The 25,111-nt window shown below is 56.9% G+C and overlaps 1 protein-coding gene across 2 annotated transcripts in view; it reads left to right on the top strand.

Annotated features, from left to right (window-relative positions):
* LOC105489807 (Wnt family member 7B) overlaps nt 1-25,111 on the top strand; it is a 56,671-nt gene that overhangs the window by 18,458 nt on the left and 13,102 nt on the right. For both annotated transcript variants that reach the window (XM_011754924.2, XM_011754923.3), the window contains exon 2: nt 8,279-8,505. In XM_011754924.2, the coding sequence (XP_011753226.1) occupies nt 8,279-8,505 (227 nt within the window). The remainder of the gene's footprint in view (nt 1-8,278; nt 8,506-25,111) is intronic.

Genomic DNA, 25,111 nt, shown 5'->3' with positions numbered 1-25,111 from the left:
GGGCCTTGGCAGAGATGGCGCCGCCCAAATGAGGGTCTTGGCCAGAGGGGCCACGTCCCACAACCCTGTTCCTCCCCATCACTGCTGATGGCCCTGCTCCTTTGGGAGGAAGGATGGTCGCTATGTGGCAGCTCTGTCTACTGCCTGAGTGCCAGGCTGGGCATAGGCAGAGCAGGAGGGCACTCCACCAAGGGCTATGAGCCCCCACAACTCCCTGGGGTCTCCTGCACTTAACCTTCTCACTGCCTGGGAGCTGCTGCGGTGGGCTGTTGCCCGCATTCAGGGTCCATAGAGGCTGAGGGCCTGGTGGGGACAGGCTGGCTGATGGGCACAGGCTGAGGCAGAGGAGCCCTGGCAGGGCATTCTGGCTCAGCCCAGCTCTGCCTTAGGTCGGTGGCTGGCCCAGCCCAGCGGCCCCATGGAGCATGTGTGCAGGAAACGCTAGCACCCGCAAGGCGGGCCAGGCACACACAAAGCACACGGGCATGATTTTTGATGTTGGCATTTGAATTTTGAAGTGTGTTTTCTGGGTTTTTTTTGTTTGTTTTTTTGAGATGGAGTCTTGCTCCCTCACGCAGGCTGGAGTGTAGTGACGTGATCTCGGTTGACTGCAACTTCCGCCTCCTGGTTCAAGCAATTTCCTTCTTCAGCCTCCCAAGTAGCTGGGATCACAGGCGTGTGCCACCATGCCTGGCTAATCCTTGTATTTTTAGTAGAGATAGGGTTTCACCATGTTGGCCAGGCCAGTCTCAAACTCCTGACCTTAGGTGATCCACTCGCCTCGGCCTCCCAAAGTGCTGGGATTACAGGTGTGAACCACCGTGCCCGGCCTGTTTTCTGTATTTTAATTATTGTAAGAAGCCTGGAGTTTCCATTCCTGCTTTGTTATTGCCCTATTTCAATAAAGTCACATACTGTAATACTTTCCTTTTATGCTGAGATATAATTTATGTAAAATGCGGAAATCTCTAGTGCACACCTTGATGCATTTTTACATATGCGTGCACTCATGCGACCACCACCCAGCTGGGGACAAAGAACATTCTGGTATATCGGCAGGCTCCCTCTGCTCACTCCCAGTTGGTGCCACCCACCCAAGGGTAACTATTCTGACTTCTCTCTCCAAGATGAGGTGGGCTTGTTCTGGGTATTTTTTTTTTGAGATGGAGTCTCACTCTGTCACCAGGCTGGGGTGCAGTGGTGCGAACTTGGCTCACTGCAACCTCCAACTCCCTGGTTCAAGCGATTCTCCTGCCTCAGCTTCCTGAGTAGCTGGGATTACAGCCTCACGCCACCACACCCAGCTAATTTTTGTATTTTTAGTAGAGATGGGATTTCACCATGTTGGCCAGGATGGTCTCGATCTCCTGCCTTCGTGATCCACCCACCTCAGCCTCCCAAAGTGCTGGGATTACAGGCGTGAGCCATGGCGCCCGGCCGGAGATTCTTAGAAGTGGTGGAATCCACACACCCTCTTTCCTGGCTTCTTTCACGCACCGTGATGTCTGTGAGGTCCATCCGTGTTGACGCGGGTCGGCAGTTTCTTCGCCGTGTAGTCACGCTGCATGAATGGACCACACTTAATTTCTCCATCCTCCTGTTGACAGACGCCTGGGTTGTTCTCCATTTATGCGATAGACCCATGTGCGTATCCTTGGGTGATCACAAGCACAGGTTTGGGTACAGGAGAGAGATTGCTGGGCCACAGGGAAGGGCTGATCTGGGCATGGACCCACTGGTGGTAGGTGCAGTGGCTGATGTGGATACCCAGTGGCTTCACAGTTGCTGGTCTCGGGCTTGGGGCCCCATAGACGCTGGTCCCTGATCTCCAGGGGGAGGCTAGATCCTGGGGGTCAGACATTGTGCGTCCAGTGAATGAGTCAGTAATGAACTTTGCAGTCTCAAGCTTCAAGGGTTAATGATGAGGGCTCTCACTGCAGACCAGCGGCCCGTGCTGTGGACGTCACAGGATGGGCCCTCCCAGCGGCCCTGAGATGGATATGGGCTGTTATCACTCCCATTTTACAGAGGAGAAAACGGAGGCACAGTTAAGAAACTTGCCTGAGTCTCACAGCTAGGAATTTGCAGACTCAGGCGCCCCAGGGTTGTGGGGCTGGCCTGGCACCTGGCTAACACTGCCGCCAAGGACCCGTCTTCTGTCCAATTCTGCTCTCATCTGTCACCTGGCAGTGGTTGAAGGGGCTGGAGTGTCCTTACCTTCCCCTCACCCCCACTGCAGCCACCTCCTCCTGAAGGCAGCCCCACTCCCTTGGGGAGACTCTGCCAAAGAGCAAGGTCGTCCCGCTACCCGGCGGCAGCCCCTCCTTGTACACGGGGCTGGCTCAAAACCTGCACCGGGATGCATCTCAGGAAGCTCCTGAGCCTCTGCTGGCCCCTGGCCTGAGACTGCAGGGCCTTGTCCACAGTCCCTGGGGAATGAGGAGGAGGCTTCTCGTCTGCAGGGCTAAACTCTTCTCCCATAAGCCCCTTCCCTGCAGCGGGCTGGCCCAGGCTGGGGTAAGGAAACTTTCCTAACTTGCAACCTGCCCATCCCACCTGGCATCTCGCCTGTGTCCCGAGGCCCCATTCGGTGCAGGGGGATGAGCCGGGGGCAGAATTTTTCCATGGAAAAGGTCAGCGACTGAAACATGAACGCCCCCGCTCCCAGCATCTCTGCACTCACAGCCACTCAGAGCTTCCCTGGCCAACCTTCCCTGGGCACCCAGGAGAGCAGCCGAGGACGAGGGAGCCACCCCTGAGAATTTTCACACTTGGAGCGAAGCTGGGTCTGCTCCACAGGGTTTGCTGAGGGTGCCCATGGCCAGCCCACGCTTCCCAGTGGCCCCATACCCCGCAGTGATCCTGTGCTTCCCAGTGGCCCCATGCTCCCCAGTGACCCCACGCTCCCCAGTGACCCCATGCTCCCCAGTGGCCCCAGGCTCCCCAGTGCCCCCATGCTCCTCAGTGATCCTGTGCTTCCCAGTGCCCCCACGCTCCCCAGTGCCCCCACGCTCCCCAGTGCCCCCACGCTCCCCAGTGGCCCCAGGCTCCCCAGTGCCCCCATGCTCCTCAGTGATCCTGTGCTTCCCAGTGCCCCCACGCTCCCCAGTGCCCCCACGCTCCCCAGTGCCCCCACGCTCCCCAGTGGCCCCAGGCTCCCCAGTGCCCCCATGCTCCTCAGTGATCCTGTGCTTCCCAGTGCCCCCACGCTCCCCAGTGGCCCTGGGGAGAGCACGCTACCCGCGTGGCTCTCTGGCCTCCTCTAAATCGCTGGCTATTTAGTTGGTAGATATTTTTCCCCCACTTCCCACGCCAACCATTCTCTAAGGAGGGCCAGTCCCAGTCACCCCTCTCCCCAACCCCTCCCCTCCAGGTGGAAGGAATGGCATGGGCCAGGTCTGGGGTGTGGCAGGGCCAGGCCAGCTCCGGGAGGGCAGGGGTCAGACTGGACAGTGCCTGGGGCAGCAGTGGGAGGGCAGGGATGGCAGCTGCATGGGAGCCGCCTGTGCACCTGGAGTGAATTGCTGTACGGCCTGAAGGATTTTAAGCAAAGGAAGAACTCAAGCTGTTTTGAGAGTGAAAAGCCGACCCAGTGCCTGCTCCAGGCCACATTCCAGCGTATGTCCCACACTTACTACATGGCACTCCTTCTTCTACCTGAGTTCTGGACTCAGAGACTGGGCTCCAAGCCTGGCTGTGCAGCCCCAGGCAGGTCCCCTAGCGTCTCTGAGCTCCAGTCTGCACACCTGCAAAATGAGGATGGCACCACTCACCTAGCAAGGTGAGGATTAAGTGATACACCGGTGAGGTTGGAGGTCCCAACGGCCCAGAGTCGACCCTCAGAATGGGAGCACCTGGTATTGTTAGTGGAAACACAGACACCCCCACTTAGTAAGGGGGACAATTTTGAAATTATTTCTGAATTATCAACCACATCTAATTATTTATACTCCTGGCACAAAATACAGTGCAGGAGCCTGTATTCTATTCCCCGATGCCTTTACTTCCCCTTTCACCTGTGCACGGGCACACAGGGGGCTACTGGGGGCTCTAGTCCCCCTGCTCCATCAGCCCCACACACCCCGGGTAAGTGTGCAAGGCAGCAAGCAGGGCGTCGGCTGGGTGGGCCTCTCACTTCCCCTTCAATTGGGACCTAATCTTCACTGGGGTGCAGAAGTCCTGTGTAAAGATAGAGTTTTTTAAATCGTGGTTAAAATACGTAAAATAAAATTTACCACTTTAACCATTTTTAAATGAACAATTCAGTGGCATTTAGTCCATTCACAATGTGGTGCAATCACTACCCCCAGTTCCAGAACTTTCCATCACCCCAGATGGAAATTCCATACCCCTTAGGCAGCCACTCCCCATTCCCCGTTTCTCTACCCAGCCCTGGCAATCACCTTTCTACTTTCTGTCTCAATGGATTTGCCTATTCTGGACATTTCATATCCCTGGAACCACACAATATGTGGTTTTGGAGTCTAGCTTCCTTTATGTAGCATTGTATTGTTGAGGTTCCTCCACACTGTGGCATAACCCAGTGCTTCGCTTGTTTTTATGGCCACATAATGTTCCACTGTATAGATAGATCCCATTTGATTTATCCACTCAGCTGTTGACAGGCATTTGAATTTGTTTCCACTGTTTGGCTATTGTGAGTAGTGCTACTGTGATAATTTGTGTACAAGCTTTAGTCTAAACACCTGTCTTCAGTTCATTTGAATATATACCAAGGGGTGGAATCACTGGGTAACTCCAGGTTGAACTTATTGAGGAACTGCCAAACCATTCTCTACAGTGGCAATACCATTGCATGCTCCTATCGCCAATGTATGAGGGTTTCAATTTCTCCACATCCTTGGCAACGCTTGTTTCTTTCTTTCTTTCTTTCTTTCTTTCTTTCTTTCTTTCTTTCTTTCTTTCTTTCTTTCTTTCTTTCTTTCTTTCTTTCTTTCTTATCATGGTCATCCTAGTGGGTGTGAGGTGGCATCTCATTTTGGTTTTGGTTTGCACTTCCCCAGTGATTACCGAGGCTGAGCATCTTCTCCAGCTTGTTGGCCATGTGTATATCTTCTTTGGAGAAATGTCTACAAGTGCTTTGCTCACTGTCACACTGGGTTATTTGTCTTTTTGTTGTTGAGTTGTAGGAGTTCTTTCAGATGTGGTTCTTAAGTATTGACTTGTTCATGTATTCATTTATCTATATCACAAACACTCGAGATGGCTACACCTGGCAGCCCCGAGACCTGACTGAGCAGACTTGACACTGTCCTGGAGGGGCCCACCGTCTGGTGGGGAAGCCGGGCATGGACACAGTGACTGTGAGACTGGAGAATGGGCTCTACACCTACAAAACCAGCGCCCACTGTACTCCCCCTCAGTGCCAGGGAATAAGGAGCTTGAGCACAGTGGGGCTTTCACTTGGGCCCTGAAAGGGAAATGGAATATGTCAGACAGGAAAAACAGAGAAGGAGCAGCACCCAGGGGAGGGACCAGCAGACACTGGGAGGCGGGGTCACCCGAGGCCAGACCCCAAGAGGCCTCTAGTTCCAGGCACAGAGGCTTGGATAGTCCCCTGGGCAACGGGGACCTAGGGACGGGCTTTGAGCAGAGGATTGACATGGTCAGATCTGGGTGCTGGCAGGGCCGGTGGTGGACAGCTGCCTGGAGGTGGGAGGCCAGGGCTTTGGCCATCGCAATGATCCATTGCTGCCCCAGGGTCCACACTAAGTCCTATCAGGGTCCCCCCAGCAAGGGCATCTACTGCAGATAATGGGGGTTTCTCAGCCCTGAGGCTGCGGGGAGAATTTGGGACTGGAGAGTGTCCCTCAGGCCAGGACTGAGGCGGGCTCTGTCCCCCGGCAAGCAGGGTGCCCGGCAGGGTTCCCATCCATCTCATTTCCCCAGCTCGGTTTTCCGAGGATCTACAATTACTTTGGGCTGAATTCCCCGGATTCCAGCCCGCTCCCAGCCCCACCCATCCAGATGCTCTTCCTCCATGCCAGCCTGGGGCTTTTCTGCCCATTGTGCCCGTGGGAGACCCAGGAAGGTCTTGGCCAGATTAGTGGGCGGGCCGGGCGGGCCTCGGGGATTGAGTGTCACCCTGGCGGCCCGGCTGCAGCACGTGCTGTGGGCTCAGGCCACACGGGGACTTTCCAGCTGGCTGTGGGTGCTCGGCTGCCCTGGAAAATCACTGACTTGTTTCCCTCAAGAAAAGGGCGGGCGGGCAGTAGGTAGAAGGGTCCCCAGCACACTAGGAGCCCAGGGCCATGGGCATCAGCTTCGGGGGCCCCTGGCGGTCCCCCCAACTCCCACATCTTTCCCCCTCATTAAACAGGCCCGATCTGTTGTTTTGAAGCCAAGCACTGTGCTGAAACTCGCTGTTGCCTGAAGGTCGGCCTGAATCCAGCCGCCCCACTCCTTCCAGCTTACTGCCCCTTCCATGGGTGCTTCACGCCAGATGACTGGGGCAGCCGCTGTGGAAGGCGGTCCGGCAAGTCCTCAGAAAGCGAAGGGACCACCTGACCCAGCAACTCCTAGGTCCATGCCCCAGAGACTGAAAACAGAGGCTCAAACACAAACCTTACCAGCACGCTCATGGCGGCATTACTCACAGTAGTCCAAAGATGGAAACAGCCCAAATGTCCACCAGCCATGAACAGATACACAAAATGTGGTCTATCCACACAATGGAATGTCATCAGCCTTACAAAGGTATGAAGCACTGACCTGTGACCACGCAAATGACCCTTGAAAACATGACGCTAAGTGAAAGAAGTCAGACACCAAAGGTCACGTGATGAATGATTCCATCCGTAGGAAACGTTCAGAATGGGCAGATCCATGGGAACAGAAAGCAGACTGGTGGTTGCCGGGGTCGGGGAGGGGAGGACGGGGAGTGACTGATGGGTGTGGTTTCCTTTTGGGGTGGTGGAAATATCTGGGAACCTGATGGTGCTGTAGGTTGCACAACATTGAATGTATTAGATGCCACAGAACTGTACACTTCAAAGTGGTTCATTTTATATTATGGGAATTTCACCTCATTAAAAAAACACACAAGGCCAGGTGCGGTGGCTCACACCTGTAATCCCAGCACTTTGGGAGCCCGAGGCAGGTGGATCACCTGAGGTCAGGAGTTCGAGACCAGCCTGGCCAACACGGTGACATCCCGTCTCTACGAAAAATACAAAAATTAGCCTGGTGTGGTGGTGGGCACCTGTAGTACAGCTACTCGGGAGGCTAAGGCAAAAGGATGGCTTGAATGCGGAATGTGGAGGTTGCAGTGAGCTGAGATCATACCACTGCATTCCAGCCTGGGCAACAGAGTAAGATTCTGAAACTCTGTCTCAAAACAAACAAACAAACAACGACAATCCCTCTTATAACACTTGAAGTAGAGTGAGTGGGACCTGCAGATTCCTGTCTAGGGCTTCAGGTCCTGAGAGTTGCTAGGAGATTAGTGACAAAGGACCCCTGGGGGACCACTGCGAAGCTGCAATATTGCAATAAGGCCCCTGCTGAGCCCAGTACACAGTAAGTGCTCAATTTGCTGCAGGCCTAATTTCTTCCTCTGCATGCACCCAGTCACCCCAACAGGAGAGAAAACAGCCACAGCTGCCATTCCCGGTGCAGCCTTTCTCCCTGTGGTCGTCTGAGCCTGGGGATGGGTGGTTTATACCCCCATTTCATGGGTGTGGAAACTGAGGCTCAGACAGGGAGTGCCTTCTCAAAGGTACACACAGGTCAGAGCTGGAGTCAGTACTGGGTGGGCTTGGCTGCTGTTCTGCTCAGCAGCCCACCTGGCCCAGGTGCCACGCAGGGGCCATCAGGGAATTTATAAATGAGGGGGAAGCCCCGTTGGTCGGGGAGTTGGGGTCTGCCGCTTGGAGACAGCTGCAGACAGTCCCGAGTTGGCGGCTGCCACATCCCAAGCATGATCCTGTCTAATCTGAAGGGGCTGTGTATCTGATTCAGCGGCCTGGAGAGCTGTAGGACTTGCGGTTACGTGATTCTTGTATTCTGAGGCTCAGAGGCCTGGGTGTATGTGGCTGGGGTTGCGCGTGTGAGTTGGGGTGACACGTGTGGTCACCTGGGGTCATGCGTGTGAGTTGATGGGAAATGGCCCCTCTGATGGCAGGGATCTGCTTGTGCCCTGGTGGGCGGAGCTAGTGCAGGGCTTGCGACTGAGAGGCCGAGTGGGGGAAAGGTGGTGGGGGTGAGGAGGGGCGCTGGCCGCCGCTGTCTCACAGCCTCTGTCTCCTCCCCTCTGCAGAGCACTGTCATCAGTGGTGGCCCTGGGAGCCAACATCATCTGCAACAAGATTCCTGGCCTAGCCCCGCGGCAGCGTGCCATCTGCCAGAGCCGGCCCGATGCCATCATTGTGATCGGGGAGGGGGCGCAGATGGGCATCAACGAGTGCCAGTACCAGTTCCGCTTTGGACGCTGGAACTGCTCTGCCCTCGGCGAGAAGACTGTCTTTGGGCAAGAGCTCCGAGTAGGTAAGGGCGCCTCTGGGCTCAAGGGGCCCAGCCATCGCGGCCGGGGCAGTGGGCCAGGCCACCCACTGAAGGCCAGCCCAGGCCACTGTTCCTTCCGCACACGCCTCCCCGGGGGTCTATTTCTTTGCCTTCCTGTGAGCCCTTCTGCGTGCCTGGCCTGGCCCTAGGGGGCGCTGCCGCGTCTGAGGCCTCGATGGGAGCCAGGCTGTGTGCAGATGAGGGTCCTTGCTCAGGGCTGGAGGACACTGTCGTGACGTGGCCGTGGGCCCATAGGCTGGCGGCGTGGCGGTGCTGGCGGTGCTGTGCAGTGGTTGGGACGCACTGTGATGCTGCCTAGCAGCTGTGTAGAGGGAGGCACATTGCCTCTTCTGGCAGCACCTCCATTCCTCTTATCTGGAGAGTAGCGAATAGTAATGCTTACTGCAGGGGGTAGCTGGGGCACAGGAAGTGCTGCGTGAATGCCGTGGATTCTGAGAGTGGAGGGGCTTCCAGGTAGAGGGAGCCAAGTGAACTGTGCAGGATGATGCTCCAGCGTGACACATGGAGCACGGAGAATCCGATGGCCGGAGGGCAGGGCGGGTGGGCGGATGTGCGGAGTGCGTGGGCCTCTGGTTTGATGGACACCAAGAGATCACTGAAACCTGCCAGGTGGGCTGGCAAGAACCCTGCCGACTATGCACAGCCCCTGAGGCCACAACCCCTCCCTTTCCTCACAGCCTTGGGGATAAGGCTTCATCATACCCATTTTACAGATAAGGAGACTGAGGCCCAGAGAGAGGCTTTAAAAAGTGACTTTTGGGCCGGGCGCGGTGGCTCAAGCCTGTAATCCCAGCACTTTGGGAGGCCGAGACGGGCGGATCATAAGGTCAGGAGATCGAGACCATCCTGGCTAACACGGTGAAACCCTGTCTCTACTAAAAACACAAAAAATTAGCCGGGCGAGGTGGCGGCGCCTGTGGTCCCAGCTACTCCGGAGGCTGAGGCAGGAGAATGGTGTGAACCCGGGAGGCGGAGCTTGCAGTGAGCTGAGATCTGGCCACTGCACTCCAGCCTGGGCGACAGAGCGAGACTCCGTCTCAAAAAAAAAAAAAAAAAAAAAAAAAAGTTACTTTTGGACTGGACCTGGTGGCTCATGCCTGTAATCCCAGCACTTTGGGAGGCCGAAGTGGGTGGATCACCTGAGGTCAAGAGATTGAGACCATCCTGGCCAACGTGGTGAAACCCCATCTCTACTAAAAATACAAAAATTAGCCAGACATGGTGGCATATGCCTGTAATCCCAGCTACTTGGGAGGCTGAGGCAGGAGAATTGCTTGAACCCGGGAGGCGGAGGGAGGTGGCAGTGAGCCGAGATCGCACCATTGCACTCCAGTCTGGGTGAAAGAACAAGACTCTGTCTCAGAAAAAAAAAGGAAAAGGGATCTTTGGAGCCTGACCTGGGTTTGAATCCAGCTGTGTGACCTTGAGCACGTCACTCGGGGCTGCTCAGGGCCTCAACTTCCCCACGGGTGACGTGAGCTCCAAGCCAGTAGGCCCTTGTGTGGGTCCCCGTGGCTCTCCCAGGTGCTCAATAAATTGCTGTTCTGTGCATGAGAGTGGGGCTAGTGATGTGCCCTGCCCTCCAGGCTGTGGCGAGAGGCAGAGGAGGGGGGATAACTCGGGCACAGTGCCAGGCTTGCAGGGATGCCCAGCCCATGGGCATAACATGTCCTTCTGATGCTGGAGCTGAGCAGAGCCGCAGCTGCCGGGACACAGGCCAGAGCTAGGTTCTGCAGGGCTTGGAACGCTGGTGTGGGGCTGGGGGTGGCGCAGGGGAAAAGCCCCTGGGGGCCCCTTTGTGGTGAGCAGCCTGTGGGTGGCGCCTGGCACAGAGAGGAGGGTGGCACCGCCCGCTCCCTGGGGCCCCACCACCCAAGTGCAGTTCCCTCCTTCCAGGTGCCAGCTGTGGCAGGCAGGGCTGCCCATCCACCCCTGTGGGGAGGGTGTCGGCACGAGTATTCACTCATGCTAGGGCCCATCTGCCTGCCTGGCCCCTCAGCGCTGAGCTGGCGGGCTCGGAGGCAGCTGTGGGTGCCCCTGCCTCCCGGCCGAGCCCCCGGGGAGTTGTGGTGGAGCTGAGCGTGGATCAGGTGTCCCTCACCGCTCCTGCTAATCCTCACTGCCTCACCGCGCCAGGAGAGGGGCAGACGTGGAAATTGTCCTGCTGCTCGACAGAGGGCTGGGAGCTTGAACTTTATTTGGGACCGTGAGACATGGGGTGAGGGACATGTGGGCCGCCCTGGGCATCTCTGTGGGATCCCTGAGCTCGCCTGGGAATCAGGCTGTGTGGCCATGCGGCTGTGTGTGCTGTCCTGTTCCTCGATCCTGGAAGTGCTGCATCCCGTCACAGTCTCTTCTGCTGGGGAACTCACCTAAGACACCCCCCTTGCTTTCCCAAGTGTTTCAGAAGCAAACTTTTTGGCAGAGCTGTCCACACCCACCATCCTCATTTCACACCCTTGATCGGGGGCCCCCACTGCTCTCGGTCTGGACCTCTCGTGGCCTTCCTGGTATCAACTGTTCCCCCTTCTTCCCTGGCTTCTGGGCCCTGGCTTGTAGCCTGGACTTCTCTGCCCAGTCCCAGCTGGGAAGTGCCGGCTCTTCCAGGTGCCCCTTGGCCCCCTTGCCCTGCTCTGCCCTGTCAACTGCAGGCTCACTCCTGCCCACAGCTTCCGTTCCCCGCGACCCACGCGAACATCTGGCCCCACACACTCAGCACCCTGTTACTTAAATCTCCTGTCCCCAGCTTCCCCCAGGCCATTTGTCTCAGCAGAAAGCTGGTATCATTTCCCCCCACACCTCAGGGCTCTGCCCCATGGCCACAGCACGGTCTGCTTTTCTGGCCCTCCTCTGGCAGCTGTCACTGCCTCCTGCCCACACCAGCCCTAGTTGTTGAGTTAAACAGAAGCCCTTCCTCCAAAACCTGCAGTAGCTCCCTATGGCCTCAGGATAAAGTGAACTTCTTAGCCTGGAATCTGAGTAGCTGCCTCTCATATTCACCCTGGTTCCCCACATCCCTTCTGAAAACCAGAGCTTCAGGCATATCTGGCTCCTCTCTCCTCCCCAAGCACGCCAGGCCCTGTTCCCCTTCCAGGGCTCAGCTGCGGGGAGTCATGAGCAGGAAGAGAGGCCGACCAGGGAGACTAGCCATGTCCGAGGCCAGCTGGGTGCCCTGGCATGGGCTGGGAGCTGGGCCATCGGTTGGCAGGCTGCTGGGACACTTGTGGGAACAGCCACTCAAGCAGTGCCAATTAATGATTGGCCCTGAGAAGGGGCTTGGCCTGTGTGGGTGGGACAGCCCCTTTCAGGCCTTGACCTCAGGCTGTGCCTAAATCTTGAGGGCTAAAAGGGTACCCCTTAAAAGGGCAAATCAACCCGCTGTGCAAAGTTCCAATCCCTTTTCCATCACCCGGTGTGGGTGCTTGTATGCCTCTGGGGATGGAGCACTCCCTTCTCCCCATTAGACAGGTGTTTCTTCTAATGACCCTGTGCCGGCTTTGCCCTGGGCCCCTGGGTTCCAGTTGCTCTGCTCCCCTCAGAGGGTCAAGGCTCACACTAGGCCCCCCTCCACTGCTGTGGTCCCCCTCATGCCTGGAGGCCTCCTGAGCCCATCCCAGGCCTATTCCTCATGCGTCGAGAGAGGCTTGTCTCTTGTCTCTTCTGTTGACTAGAAATGAGCTTAGAGGTGACTGTCCCCAGCTGAGCAGTCTTCTGCCACGGTTGGGGGAGGAGAATAAAGGGGCGGCGTGAGCATCAGGAGAACCTCGTATCCCAGGAAAGTCTGTTGGAAACCTGGGGCCCCCCAGTAAGGCAGGGAGTTTCAGACCCGCACTATCATCAAATCAGGGTTGTCAGCAAGGGCTTCCCGGAGGAGGTGACCCAGGCCAGCCTGGAGGTGAGCGCAGGGAAATGGGCGCCAGGTGGATGGAACAGCATCTGCTGAGGCTCCAGGACCAGAAAGCCGAAAGCACTTTTCCAGGAATGACAGGAGCTTCCAGGGCCAACAGGAGAGGCTGGAGGGTGAGGGCAGGGCTGGAGCACCAGTGAAGCTCTGGAGGGCCCAGAAGGCATAGGAGATTCTGAGCAGGGGAGGGCCTTCCCTCTGCGGGCCGCTTCCTTCCAACTACGGCGCCACCCCCACACCCCCGGAGCCCGGAGTCCCCCAGGACCACAGGCCTGGGCCTGGGGCAGCGGCTGAGTGCTCTCGGGCCCCTAGCCCCACCCTTGAGCTGCCAGGGAATGCGGAGTCCTGCCCATCATGTGCTGGCTTCAGACATGACCAGGCATAGGGACTGCCCCTAATCCACGCTCACATGAGCGGCCGGGGACACCAGCACAGCTGTCGCCTGCTCCTGTTTGCTTTGGGGGCGAGCTCTGCATGGGGAGTGTCTTCCTGGGCTGCACATAGCGGGGGCTCAGCAAGGGCTGTCGGCTGCTGGACAGTCTGAGGGGCCAAGAGACCCATCTCGGGGTATCTGAGAGGCCGGGGTCGTGGGGTGAGAGGGTGACTTCCGGGCCAGGTGCATCTACTGCCCTGCAGGGCTTTGCAGGCCAGGCCCAGTGACCCCCAGCAGGGACGGGGTCTCGAGGGCTGGACTCTTCACCTGTTCACTCTGATGGCCCCAGGCCACCTCTGGCAGGGAAGCGTTCATAATATGGTATGGGCCAACTGAAATGTGCTGTAAGTGTAAGATACACATGGATTTTGAAGACTCAAACCCCAAAAGCAAATACAGTATCTCTTGAATAACTCTTCTACTGATTACATATTGAGACGGTAAGATTTTGGATATATTGGCTAAATAAAATATACTATCAAAATTAAGTTCACCAGCCAGTCACAGTGGCTCACACCTGTAATTCCAGCACTTTGGGAGGCTGAGGTGGGTGGTTCACTTGAGGTCAGGAGTTTGAGACCAGCCTGAGCAACATGGTGAAACCCCATCTCTACTAAAAACACAAAATTAGCTGAGTGTGGGGGCACACGCCTGTAATCCCAGGTACTCGGGAGGCTGAGGCAGGAGAATCACTTGAGCCTCGGAGGAGATTTCAGTGAGCCAAGATCATGCCACTGCACTCCAGCCTGGGCAACAAGAGTGAAACTCCATCTCAAAAAAAAAAAAAAAATAAGTTCACCAAAATTATTTTCACTTTTCTTAATGTGGCTACTAGAAAATTTCAGCTGACACCTACAGCTTGCCTGAGACTTCCATTGAGTGGTGCTGCACCCATAGGGGACAGGAGGGAGTGGCCCCAAGTCATCTTGTCAGAGACAGACGGGACATTTGAACCTGGATCTGTCACTCCCGGGACATTGTCCTCCAGCGTGGGGTGGGGCAGTCTGAGGGCAGAGGGTCACTGAGCAGCCGTTTTTGGAGGAGAGTCAGCTTGAGGGCAGGAGGGCAGCCCCCTTTATCAGGCCTGGTTGTTCTTCAGCCTGCATTCATTGAGTGCCTGCTGTATGCCAGGCCAGGGCTTGCACCCAGGACACAATGGGTGAGCACAGGCCAATGGGGCCAGGCCGGAAGGCAATGCTTGCTGGGCCCAGTCTCATGCTGGCTGCACCTTGGTGGTCTGCAGGCCTCAGGCTGACAACCCTGGTCACTCCCACCTCCACCCTCATCCGGGGGGCCCAGCCCAAGGCAGCTCAGTGGAAGTTTCTGAGGTTCAGGGGCCGGGCAGCCAGGACTGTAGGGGCTACTGGGGCCTTGACGGTCAGGGTCAGAAAGACTTTCCCGGAGGCGAGGCTGCCCGAGCCCACTCCTGGCTCGGGGTGGGATGAGGCCGGGGCTGCCCCACCCCAGGAAGGCAGCTCACAGGCACCTGGGAGGATAGAGCCCGAGGGGCTGTGGCAGTGGTGGGGCTGTGGCCTTTCCTGGGGGTGGCATGGAGGCCCTGTGAGCTGGGTGGTGGCTGGTCCTCCCGTCCCAATCCTTCCACACAGCCCCTCCAAGGCCACCTGGAACTCATCCAAGTTGGGAATTTTCCATCCTCCCGGGCAGGGCCCTGACAGACAGGACAAGAGTGGAGTGGGGATGGGGTCTGGCTGTGGAGAGGCCACTGCCAAGGACACAGGCCCTCCCTGCCCGGGTCCCGCTGTGTGACCCTGGGTGCAGCCCGGTGCCCTGGGGGCCTTGGTGCCCCACCTGCCTCAGGAGGGGCCGAGGCGGGGGCTGGGACTCTGCCAGGATTTGGGGTCTCTCCTCAGAATAAGGACATGGAGGTCCCCACAGAGCTTCCCACATGAGTTCCATGGGCAAAGCCTCCAGAGCCCCGGGCCACTGAAGCAGGACGCAGACCCCAGGGTGGGTAGGGCCCCTCCCTCAGCTTCATAGGGGCACAGCAGCCTGGCCCTCAGCCATCACTCAGCCCAACTCCTGCCACCTTTTTAGGAGGGTCATTTCTTTCATGATTGTAGCCCCCGCCTGGGCTGGGCCCTGTCACATGACCACCTCAGGTCCTGTCGTCCACACGTCACAGATGGGGAGACTGAGGCTCACAAGGAGACCATGTGACTCACCCAAGGCCACGTGGCCCCCAAGGGCCAGAGAAGCCCGCAGGCTCTCAGGGAACCACCCGCCAGGATCCAGGTGCTGAGAGGCCCTGGGGCAGCCCCGGGGAGGAAGGGGTGTCTGTGCCACCTCACACAGGCGGTTGCTGGCTTTGCCAGAGCGCTCCCGAGGGCAGGCCACCTGGGCTGGATGCAGGAGGGGCCTCCTGGGCATCCCTGGCACCTCAGGGCTGGGGAAAAGCTCCCGGAAGGCCAGGTCCTTCCCACTCGGAGCCTGCTGTCCCCACCTGGGGGGCTGCTGCTTGGCGTGTGAGGGCCTCCGCTGGGTCGGAACAAAGGCCTCAGGCGCATGGGCGCCAGTGTGTTTGGTCCTGGCATGACTTTTTCCAATGATCTGTTTATGACAACGGCAGGGAAGAGCTTAGTGTGGAGACGCTGACTCAGCCCGAGCCTGGGCGGGGGCCGGGCGGGGCTGGAGAGAGATAGAGGGACAGAGAGGGACAGAGAGGGACAGAGGGACCCAGAGGGAGAGGGAGAAACAGAGAGGGAAGGACAGAGACGTGTGGAGAGACATACAGCAGTACACCTGGCACACACACACATACACACATAAACACATGCACACACATGCACACACGTGCACATTGCACACACGTGCACATTGCACACACGCACACACACACATGCACACATACATGCACACACATGCAGCACCCACTCAGGCTGCACCCAGGCCAGGACCATCGGGCCTAGGGTCCAGGCCTGCTCAGAGATGGGTAATATTAATCAAAGCGGCCCACACGCATCTGGCACTTTTATGTTCCTACCCGTCCTGAGCCCTCCACTGCCTCACCTCTCCCCCACGTGGGACCCCACAAGGTGTGTGCTGCTATCACCTTCGTTTAAGGTGCAGAATTAGGAGCAGGGTGTGAGGCAGCCTGCCCAGCCCTGCCTGGCCAGAGCGTGCCTCGGCCCCGGGTGGTCCAGGCCAGGATTGCAGCACAGCCAGGCAGGCCAGGGCTCTGGGCTTCTGATCCTTCAACTGCACAAGCAGGGATTGGGGCCAAGCTGTGGCCTGGAGGCCTCTCTGCCCATGCCTTGGTCCCTGCCTCCACCCCGATGTCCCCAGCCTGAGCTCTGTGTGTGTCAGGGATGCAGATCCCAGACTAGCTCAAGCGGTGACTTGTCCCCCTGTGACTGAGCCCCGGCTGGGGTCAAAGGGCAGGCTGGGGCATGGACAGCCACAGGGGGCCATTATGGGGCCCCACCTGGGGCCTGAGCTTCTCTTCCAGCTTCTGTGCCCAACAGCCACTTTGAGCCCTGTCTAGACCAAGACCCCCAGCCTGGACACGGGCACCACACCAGCTGGGCCGAGTAACACCAGGAGCTGTGGGTGTGGCCCAGGGGTGTCTCCTCACCTCCCTCAGTCTCAATCTCTACACCAGTAAACTGGGGAGGAGGGACAGTACTCCACCGTGCAGCTCAGGGCTGTGAAGAGCCTGGGAATCAGGTGGGGTAGGGGGCAGACGGGGGCTCAGATGACCAAAGAGCTCGCCAGCCAGCTATGTCCCAGGGACCCCTCCCCAGCCCGGCCTCAGGGACCCCACCCCACCCTGCATCCCTAGTCTACCTCAGCCCCAGCAGCCCTCCCCTGACCCATTCTTCAGGAAAGTCTATCTCACAAAAGCTCCCCTGCTAAAGGAATTTTAAAGAACCCACAACACCAGGCCTCATCCCATGGTAATGGGGAAGCTGAGGCTCGAGGAGTGAGGGCCTTGGCCAGGGTCACGGAGCCCAAGCCCCAGTTCCATGGGGGGTTGGCCCCAGGAAGTAGGGGCTGGGCAATGCTGGGACATCTTCTCAGTGCCAGGCTTGAGTTCCCACCTGCCCCTCGCCTCCCTCCTGCCATCCCTGGGCACCTTAAACCACCCGTGGCCGAGGCAACTCCTTCCGCCTGATCCTGTCCTGCTTCCTAGTAAGCAGCACCCACCAGCTGCCCTCACTTGCACTGGGGCCCCTTCGGCGCCCTTTTTTTTTTTTTTGAGACAAAGGCTGGAGTGTCGCCCAGGCTGGAGTGCAGTGGCGCGATCTCAGCTCACTGCAACCTTCACCTCCCAGGTTCGAGTGATTCTCCTGGCTCAGCTTCCCAAGTGGCTGAGATTACAGGCCCCCGCCACCACACCAGACTAAGTTTTGTATTTTTAGTACAGACAGGGTTTTGCCATGTTGGCCAGACTGGTCTCAAACCCCTGATCTCAGGTGATCCGCCTGCCTTGGCCTCCCAAGGTGCTGGGATTACAGGCGTGAGCCACCGTGCCTGACCCCTCTGCACTCCTTTCTCTCTAAACCGCCTCACCCGGTCCACTTGCTAATCCCGTTAGCTCTACCCCGAGACTCTGTCCCATTAGCTGGACCCTGAGACTCTGAGCCCTGGCTACTTTTCACCTCCTCTGCCTGGTGGGTCATCAGCATTTCTTACCCAAACCCTTGCACAGGCCTCCCAGTGGGTGGGGTGGACGGTCCCTTTCAATGTAAGTCAAAGTGACACCTTCCAGGGCCTTCCATCTTTTCAGAACAAAGTCCAAAGTCTTCTCCGAGGGCCACATGGTACAGCCCCCAAGGGCCGTCCCCCACTTCATCCTCACTGATCTCTGCTGGGACAAACCGCTCGTGCTCAGCTCATTCTCACCTCGGGGTCTTAGCATTGCTGTTCCCTCTGCCTGGAACACTGTTCCCTGCACCTCTGTGTTCCTCACCTCTCCCATCCTTTGGGACCCACCTTCAGCATCCCTTCCTGAGAGAAGCCCTCACTGGCCACTCTGCACCCCAGTCCCTCCAGCCACTCTGCCCTGCCGGCTCCTCTGTGGCTGTGATCCCTGGTCTCTGGCTGCACTGTCTGTGAGCAGCTCCCGGCCTGTCTGCCCCCCAGGTTCTGTGTGTTGGTCCTGCCCTGCTGTGTGCTAGGCCTTGCACTTGACCTTGGGCAAGTACTTGATGGATGGGAGGCTGAGAGCCTCACCCCTGGGATTCTGGGAGGTCCAGCCAGGAGGGAGGCTGTCCTTGGTGCCGGGGACACACAGGTGGCAACAATGTGAGTGTTACAGGCAGTGTCGCACGTGTGTAGAGTGTCAGAGGCTGGCACAGGTGAGTGTGGTGTCCAGGTCAGTGAGGTGCAAAGCAGACTTTGCAGGTTTCCCTGTCCTGGTGGGTGGGGAGTGGGCTGAGCACGAACTCTGGGGTCCCATCAGATCCCAGCTCAGTGTCTCACTTGCTGTGCCACCTTGGGCCAGTCGCCTGCCTCTCCTGAGCCCAGTGTCCTAATTGTGAGGTGGGGGGATCTTAGTTCATACCCATGGGGCCTCAGGGAGGGTTTAAATTGAGTAGGACATGGGTCTGAAGCCCTCTGAAAGCCACCCAGTGTCCTATGTGTCCATCACAGCTTCACTGAGATCTAATTCACATACTTTACAATTCATCCATTTAATGTGTACAAGCCCATGGTTTTTAGTATATCCTGAGTTGTGTAGCTATCCCTGCAGTTGATTTTAGAACATTTTCATCACCCCAGAAAGAAACCCTGTGGCTTAATCAGTCCCAGTCCTCTTGCCCCTGGCAGTACTGAGCCCAGTCCTCTTGCCCCTGGCAGTACTGAGGTACTGTCTGTCTCTCCAAGTCCACCTCCTCTGGGCATTTAATAGAAATGGAATCACACTATATGTGGCCTTTGGTATCTGGCTTCTTTCACTTAGCATGATGTTTTGGGGTTTTTGAGGTGGGGGTTGAGATAGGGTCTCACTTTGTTGCCCAGGCTGGAGTGCAGTGGTGTGAACATGGCTCACTGCAGCCTTGACCTCCTGGGCACAAGTGGCCCTCCTACCTCAGCCTCTTGAGGAGCTGGGACCACAGGCATGTGCACCACCACACCTGGCTATTTGTGTGTGTGTGTGCGTGTGTATTTTTTTTTTTTCTTTTTGTAGAGACAGGGTTTTGCCATGTTGCCCGGACTGGTCTCAAATTCCTGGGCTTAAGGGATCCACCCGTCTCGGCTTCCCAAAGCGTTGGGACTACAGGCGTGAGCCACCGTGCCCAGCCGATATGTTCGAGTTTTATCCACACTGGAGCATGTAGCAATACTTCATTCCTTTTTAAGGCTGAATGATATTCTGTCGCATGGATAGAACACATTTTCCTTATCCTTTCGTCCATGGATGGACACCTGGGCTGTTTCTACCTTGGGCTGTTACAAATAAGGCTACTATGAGTACTTCTGCACAAGTTTGTAAGTGGGCGCCTGTTTCATTTCTCTGAAGTGCATGCATAGGAGTGGCGATGCTGGGTCTCATGGTGACCCTACATTTAAGTTTTTGAGGAGCTGCCCAACTTTGCCACAGAGGCTACAGTGTCTCACACTGCCACCCGCACACCGGGGTTCCCATTTCTCTGCATCCTCACCAGCACTTGTTATTGTCAGTCTTTTTTACCTTTTATTCCTAGTGCGTGTGAAATGGCATCTCATTGTGGGTTGGATCTGCATTTCCTTGACAGCCAATAATGCTGAGAAGCTTTTTGTCTGCTTATTGGATGTTTTTATACCTTCTTTGGACAAATGTCTGTTCAGGTCCTTGGCCTATTATTTTTTAGCTTTTATTTTTTGATTGGAAATTAATACATAATATTACACATATTTATGGGGTCCATGTGATATGTGGATATATGTACACAATGTGTAACAATCAAGTCAGGGTATTTAAGATTTCCTTCCTTTAGAATATTTATCGTTTCTGTGTGTTAGGAACATTTCCAGTTCTCTCTTCTAGCTGTTCTGAATACACAATATATTGTTGTTAACTCTAGTCACCCCACTGTGCTGTCAGGCACTACACCTCACTCCTTCCACCTGTGTGTATTTGTACCTCTGTTTTTTGTTTTTTTTTTCAAGATGGATTCTTGCTTTGTCGCCCAGGTTGGAGTACAGTGGTTTGACCTTGGCTCACTGCAACCTCCACCTCCCAGGTTCAAGCAATTCTCCTGCCTCAGCCTCCCGAGTAGCTGGTATTACAGGTTCCCACCACCACGCCTGGCTAATTTTTGTATTTTTAGTAGAGACGGGGTTTCACCATGTTGGTCAGGCTGGTCTTGAACTCCTGACCTCAGGTGGTCTACCCGCCTCAGCCTCCCAACATGCGGGGATTACAGGTGTGAGCCACTGCGCCCGGCCATCTTTGTACCTCTTAACCCACCTCTCTTCATGCTCCGACACCCTCCCCAGCCGTTGGCATCTGTCATTCCATTCCCTACCTCAATAACATCAACTTTTTTAGCTCCTCCATGTGAGTGAGAATACGCGATATTTGTCTCTCTGTGCCTGGCTTCTTTCACTTAACACGATGACCCGCGTGCCACTGCAGCAATGACAGGGTTTCATTCTTTTTTATGGCTGAGTAATATTGCATTGTGTATCTATACCACCTTTTCTTTACCCATTCATCCGTTGGTCTTTGTCCTTTTTAATCGAGTTGTTAACCATTTTATTATTGAGTTGTAGAAAATGTCATTTTTTTTAAGACGGATTCTTGCTCTATTGCCCAGAATGGAGTGCAATGGTATGATCTCGGCTCACTGCAACCTCTACCTCCCAAGGTTCAAGCGATTCTCCTGCCTCAACCTCTCAAGTAGCTGGGATTACAGGTGCCTGCCACCATGCCTGACTAATTTTGTATTTTTAGTAGAGATGGGGTTTCACCATGTTGGCCAGGCTGGACTCAAACTCCTGACCTCAGGTGATCCGCCTGCTTCAGCCTCCCAAAGTGCTGCTGGGATTACAGGCGTGAGCCACCATGCCTGGCCCAAAACGTCCCTTTTTTTAAAAAAAAAAAGAGGGACAAGTACAGGTTGTCAGGGAGGAGGAGAATTGAACTGTGTGGGCCGGAAGCACAGATCCATGAGCACAGGTTCACACGGCCGCTCCCAGGCACTGCCTCCAAGGGTCAGCCCAGGTGTACGCCCAGGGACACGTGCAGAGGTGCACACCTGCTGCCCAGAGATGCCCAAATGTGTGTCCGCCCACGAAGATCCCAAATGTGTCGTATGTCACACCTGTAGGCATGAAGCTTAGGTCAACCTGCCCCCAGGACTGTATGTGTCCTTCTGACTGGATTGGAGCAGTTCTCTCATTTTGCAGGTAGGGAGGCGGGGACACAGAAAGGCCCCTTCACCGGTCTGAGGTCACTCAGCTGGCAAATTTCAGAGTCTAGACTTGAAGGCAGGGTGTCAGACTCTGAGCCGCCCCCTTGCTTCCAGAAAGCTCCGGGACCATGTGTGGCCCCCAGACCTTTGCCTTCACCTCATTCACTTGAGAACCTCAGATCCCGGATCCCCCATTTCCTGAGCTGCTGTGTGACTTTGGGGAGCATGCTGCCCGTCTCTGGGCCTCAGGCTCCTTGCTGGGATGGAGCCGCACTGGATGGTCCCCGAGGGCCTTCTCAGCACTGAGGCTGCAGACTCCTGGCTCTCCTCCTAAGAGGGCACCAAGCACCTCTCCCACCTCTGCCTCCATGCAGTTAATCAGGTCACTAGGAGCTCAGCCACGGCTTGCTAGTAAAAGCGCCCTGGCCCCTGTGGACGCTAGGAAGTGGCAGGGAGCGTGAGTGGATGGTGAGGAGTGGCAGCTGTGGCTGGGAGGGTGGACTCAGCCCTCAGCTCTGCCCTGAGGAGGGGAGTGGGAAGCCCCGTCCTGCCCAAGCCCCAGCTTTGTTCAGGAGACACGTCTGTTCTTTCTAGAAGCTACTCACAAAGATCTGCCAGGGTCCCCAGCGTCCTCCTCATGGTCAGAGTGAGATGACTGTGGATGAGGGCCCGGCTCTGCCCTAGCACACCCCCTTTCCCTGGACATCAGGGTCTGGCTGGCACCGCAGGGGCAGGGCAGGGGGCTGCGTCTCCTCCCTCTCAGGCTGTCCTGGGCCCAGCCAGGGGGTCTAGTGAGGGCTCGAGTTCAAATAACTTATGGAAAAGAGAGCAGAGCTGGATGGCCCTTGTGTAGCCAGACCATTCCTGCCCCAGCAGCCTCCGTTTACCCACATGCCTCTGAGGACTCTGCTGCTCTGATACTCTGGATTTGAGGGGACAGCTGGGCAGGGCTGAGGGGGCTGGCCCTAGGGAGGAGGCTGTTTCCAGCCCAGTCTGCATGGAGCACAGAGAGACACCTGAGCCTGTCCTGGAGTCCTTTGCTGCATCTGGTCCACCCTCAGCCGGCCCTGGACTGCCCACCATCTTGGTGATGTGGGTACCATGCCCTCTTGTCCTGTTTGCTCTGAGCTGGCAACTAGGGCTGTGCAGCAAGGTGAGGACTTTGAGTTCCATGTGGCAAATGGGAACACAGGCTCAGAGAGGGTTGGTGACTTGCCGAGGCACCAGAGATAGATTGCACTGGAAACAGTGAATCCTGCAGCGGGGCTGGAAGCTTCGGGACCATTACTCAGAAACCCGCCCAGTGCTCTTGAGGGCTGTGGGATGAGGGGTGGCCAGAATATAGCCTGCTCTGGCATTTTCTAGGGATACGGCTGGCTGCTGCTGCTGGCTCTAGAGTTTGAGGGTACAGACCTGTGCTTGGGTAAGCTGTGGGTCTTCAGAGAGGCCCCTAGGCCTCCCGAGCCCCAAGTGTATCAGCAGGACAGCTGCCGGCCCCAAACAGAGCATCCATGCTGCCCTCATCCAGCTTCCCCATCACCACACACATCTAGGGCAGCTGCTGAGCTCAGATGACTGTGGTCCCTGCCATGGGTCTATTGCAAATCACTTCCTGCTTTGAAGGCTCAGTTTTCCCATCTGTGAAATGGGTCTGATCAGAACGGGGCTGTCTTGGAGACAAGGTGGTGGTAGGGAGGTGACCAGCCCAGACCTGCTCATGCATGGGATTTGGGAAACAGCAGTGGGTGGGTGGGGGGTACAGAAAAGAATCTGACGTGGATCCTGCCCACCATCCCTGCAGCCTGAGGAGCACCTAGTGAGAGCCCAGAGGAGGGCGTGCCCACCACAGTGGGAATTCGGGGAGCAGGGAGCAGCCCTGCCTGCGTCCAGAGCCTGAGTAGTGCATGGATATGTGGGAGAGCGGGCAGGTATTCCAGGAAGAGAAGGGGCTGCTGTCCCCAGGGCAGGCGGCAGGAAGCCAGCAGGTCCTTTATTCAGGAGTAGTTACTGTGCGCCGGAGGTGGCTGCCCAACCTGCAGGCGGGCCACACTGGGCTGCAGACGATGGTGGGCGAGGACTGGTGGGATCAGGCCTCTGGGACCTTGGGGGCCAGGCCAAGTCACTGGAAGTCATCTCAGAGGCCTTGGGGGCTACTAACAGCTGCTGAGCAAGGCGCATGGGTCCAGTCTGTCTGCGCCCGCTTAGAGGACCGGCTTCTAAGTCTAAGCGCTAGCTCGCTGTCAGCCTGGAGGAAGCATGGTGTGTGCATGGACTGGCAAGGTGCCCCAGTCATGGCTCCAGGGGTGACTTGGGGAGAGACACGGGGGAAGCCTGCAGCCCTTCTGCCCTTCTCACTACACACCCAGGCACTCCATGACAAAGCCCTTGGAGTGGGCGTCTAGGTCAGTAACATCGGGTAACGGGCCCTCCCCCGTGGGCTGCTGCGAGAATTTAACCGGACAACACAGGCAACGTGCCAGGCGCACGGGAGCGACTCTTGCTGGACCTAACGTCATTCTTATTGATTCTCCCAAAACTACGACTCTCTGCAGCTCGCCTCCTGCTTGTCTCCATGGGAGACCAGAGAGTTTGGCTCATTAAAAGCAAATAAAAAAGGAATTAGCGGGAGCGGCAGGCGATGAGTAACTGGTGAGTAACTGAGTCTAAGCCTGGGGCGGGCATAGCCGGGTGAGAGCAGGCGCTTGCGGGAGGCTGGAAGGGAGGCTTGTAGGAAGCGTCCTCCAAGTGTGCAAACTCCACTGTGGACCTGCCAGCCTGCTCAGGCACTTCAGGACAGTGGCATCCTCTGACCCACTCTGCAGCCTTGCCATGGGGGAGGAAGAGGAGGATCACAGGCTGTTGTTCCAGGACCTCTGAGGGGACATCCACATCTGTCCTCAAACTCCACCGGCTGGGCCCACACAATCGTTTGGGGTTCCTAGACCCCCTCCGTCAGGTGACACGTGCCCACTCCGAAGCCAGCTCAGGCTCCCTAGAGCTTCCCACCCAGAGCCTGCCTGCAGCTGCCCCTGCCCCCCAGGTCCACAGACTGTTCACAGGCAGCATCTTCCCTGGGGGCTGCACAGCCCACATTCGCCCTCTCCTGCTGCCCCAGGTCACCTTAGACTCAGACAGGCCAAGGTGGGGGCAGAAGAGCTTCCAGCGCCCCCGACCCTAGGCGCTTTGCTCCTCCGTCAGCCTTCCTGGTCTTTGAATTCATTCCCTGGGTCTGAATCTTGCTCCAGCCACTCTCTGTGCCTTTGCTTCCTCCTCTGTAAACTGGGACTCATGGCTGGACGCACCTCACCCTAACGTCCAGGTGAAATGGGAGCGCGTGTGAGGGCTGGGTGCGCACCCCGTGCACGGGGAGAGCCCTGAGGATGGGCTACACTGGTGCTGGTGTCAACCGGCCTCTCAGTGTTCCAGAATCCACACCTGTGTGGCCAGGCAAGCGCCCTGACATCCAGCCCTCCCTAGCAGCTGGCCCTGGCACCTGGACAGAAAGTGCCACCTGCTTGCAAGACATTCTCCCCCTCCTCTATGGCCACTCATGACCTCACCATACCCTTCCACAGCTCAGCATCTTTGCCTCTGTGTGACCATGCTGGGAGTACATGCCTACCACAGCCACACATACACATCACACACACACACACACACACACACACACACGTGAATCCATGCTTCTTGTTAAGACTGTACCTACTTAAAATGTCACCTCCTCCAGGAAGCCTTCCTTGACTCCACTCCACAGAGGCAGGTCAGTGAATCCTTTGAGGTGCCGTGACCCTTCTGTGGCCCTTCTCGACCCTTTACTGGGATCCTCCTCTTGGTTTATTGCCCCCTACCCCTACCCCCATGAGATATTTC

The sequence above is a fragment of the Macaca nemestrina genome, chromosome 15, assembly GCF_043159975.1.
Source record: "Macaca nemestrina isolate mMacNem1 chromosome 15, mMacNem.hap1, whole genome shotgun sequence".
Taxonomy (NCBI): Eukaryota; Metazoa; Chordata; class Mammalia; order Primates; family Cercopithecidae; genus Macaca; species Macaca nemestrina.
Note: the sequence above shows the minus strand (reverse complement) of the source record. Positions and strands in the feature narration are given on the sequence as shown.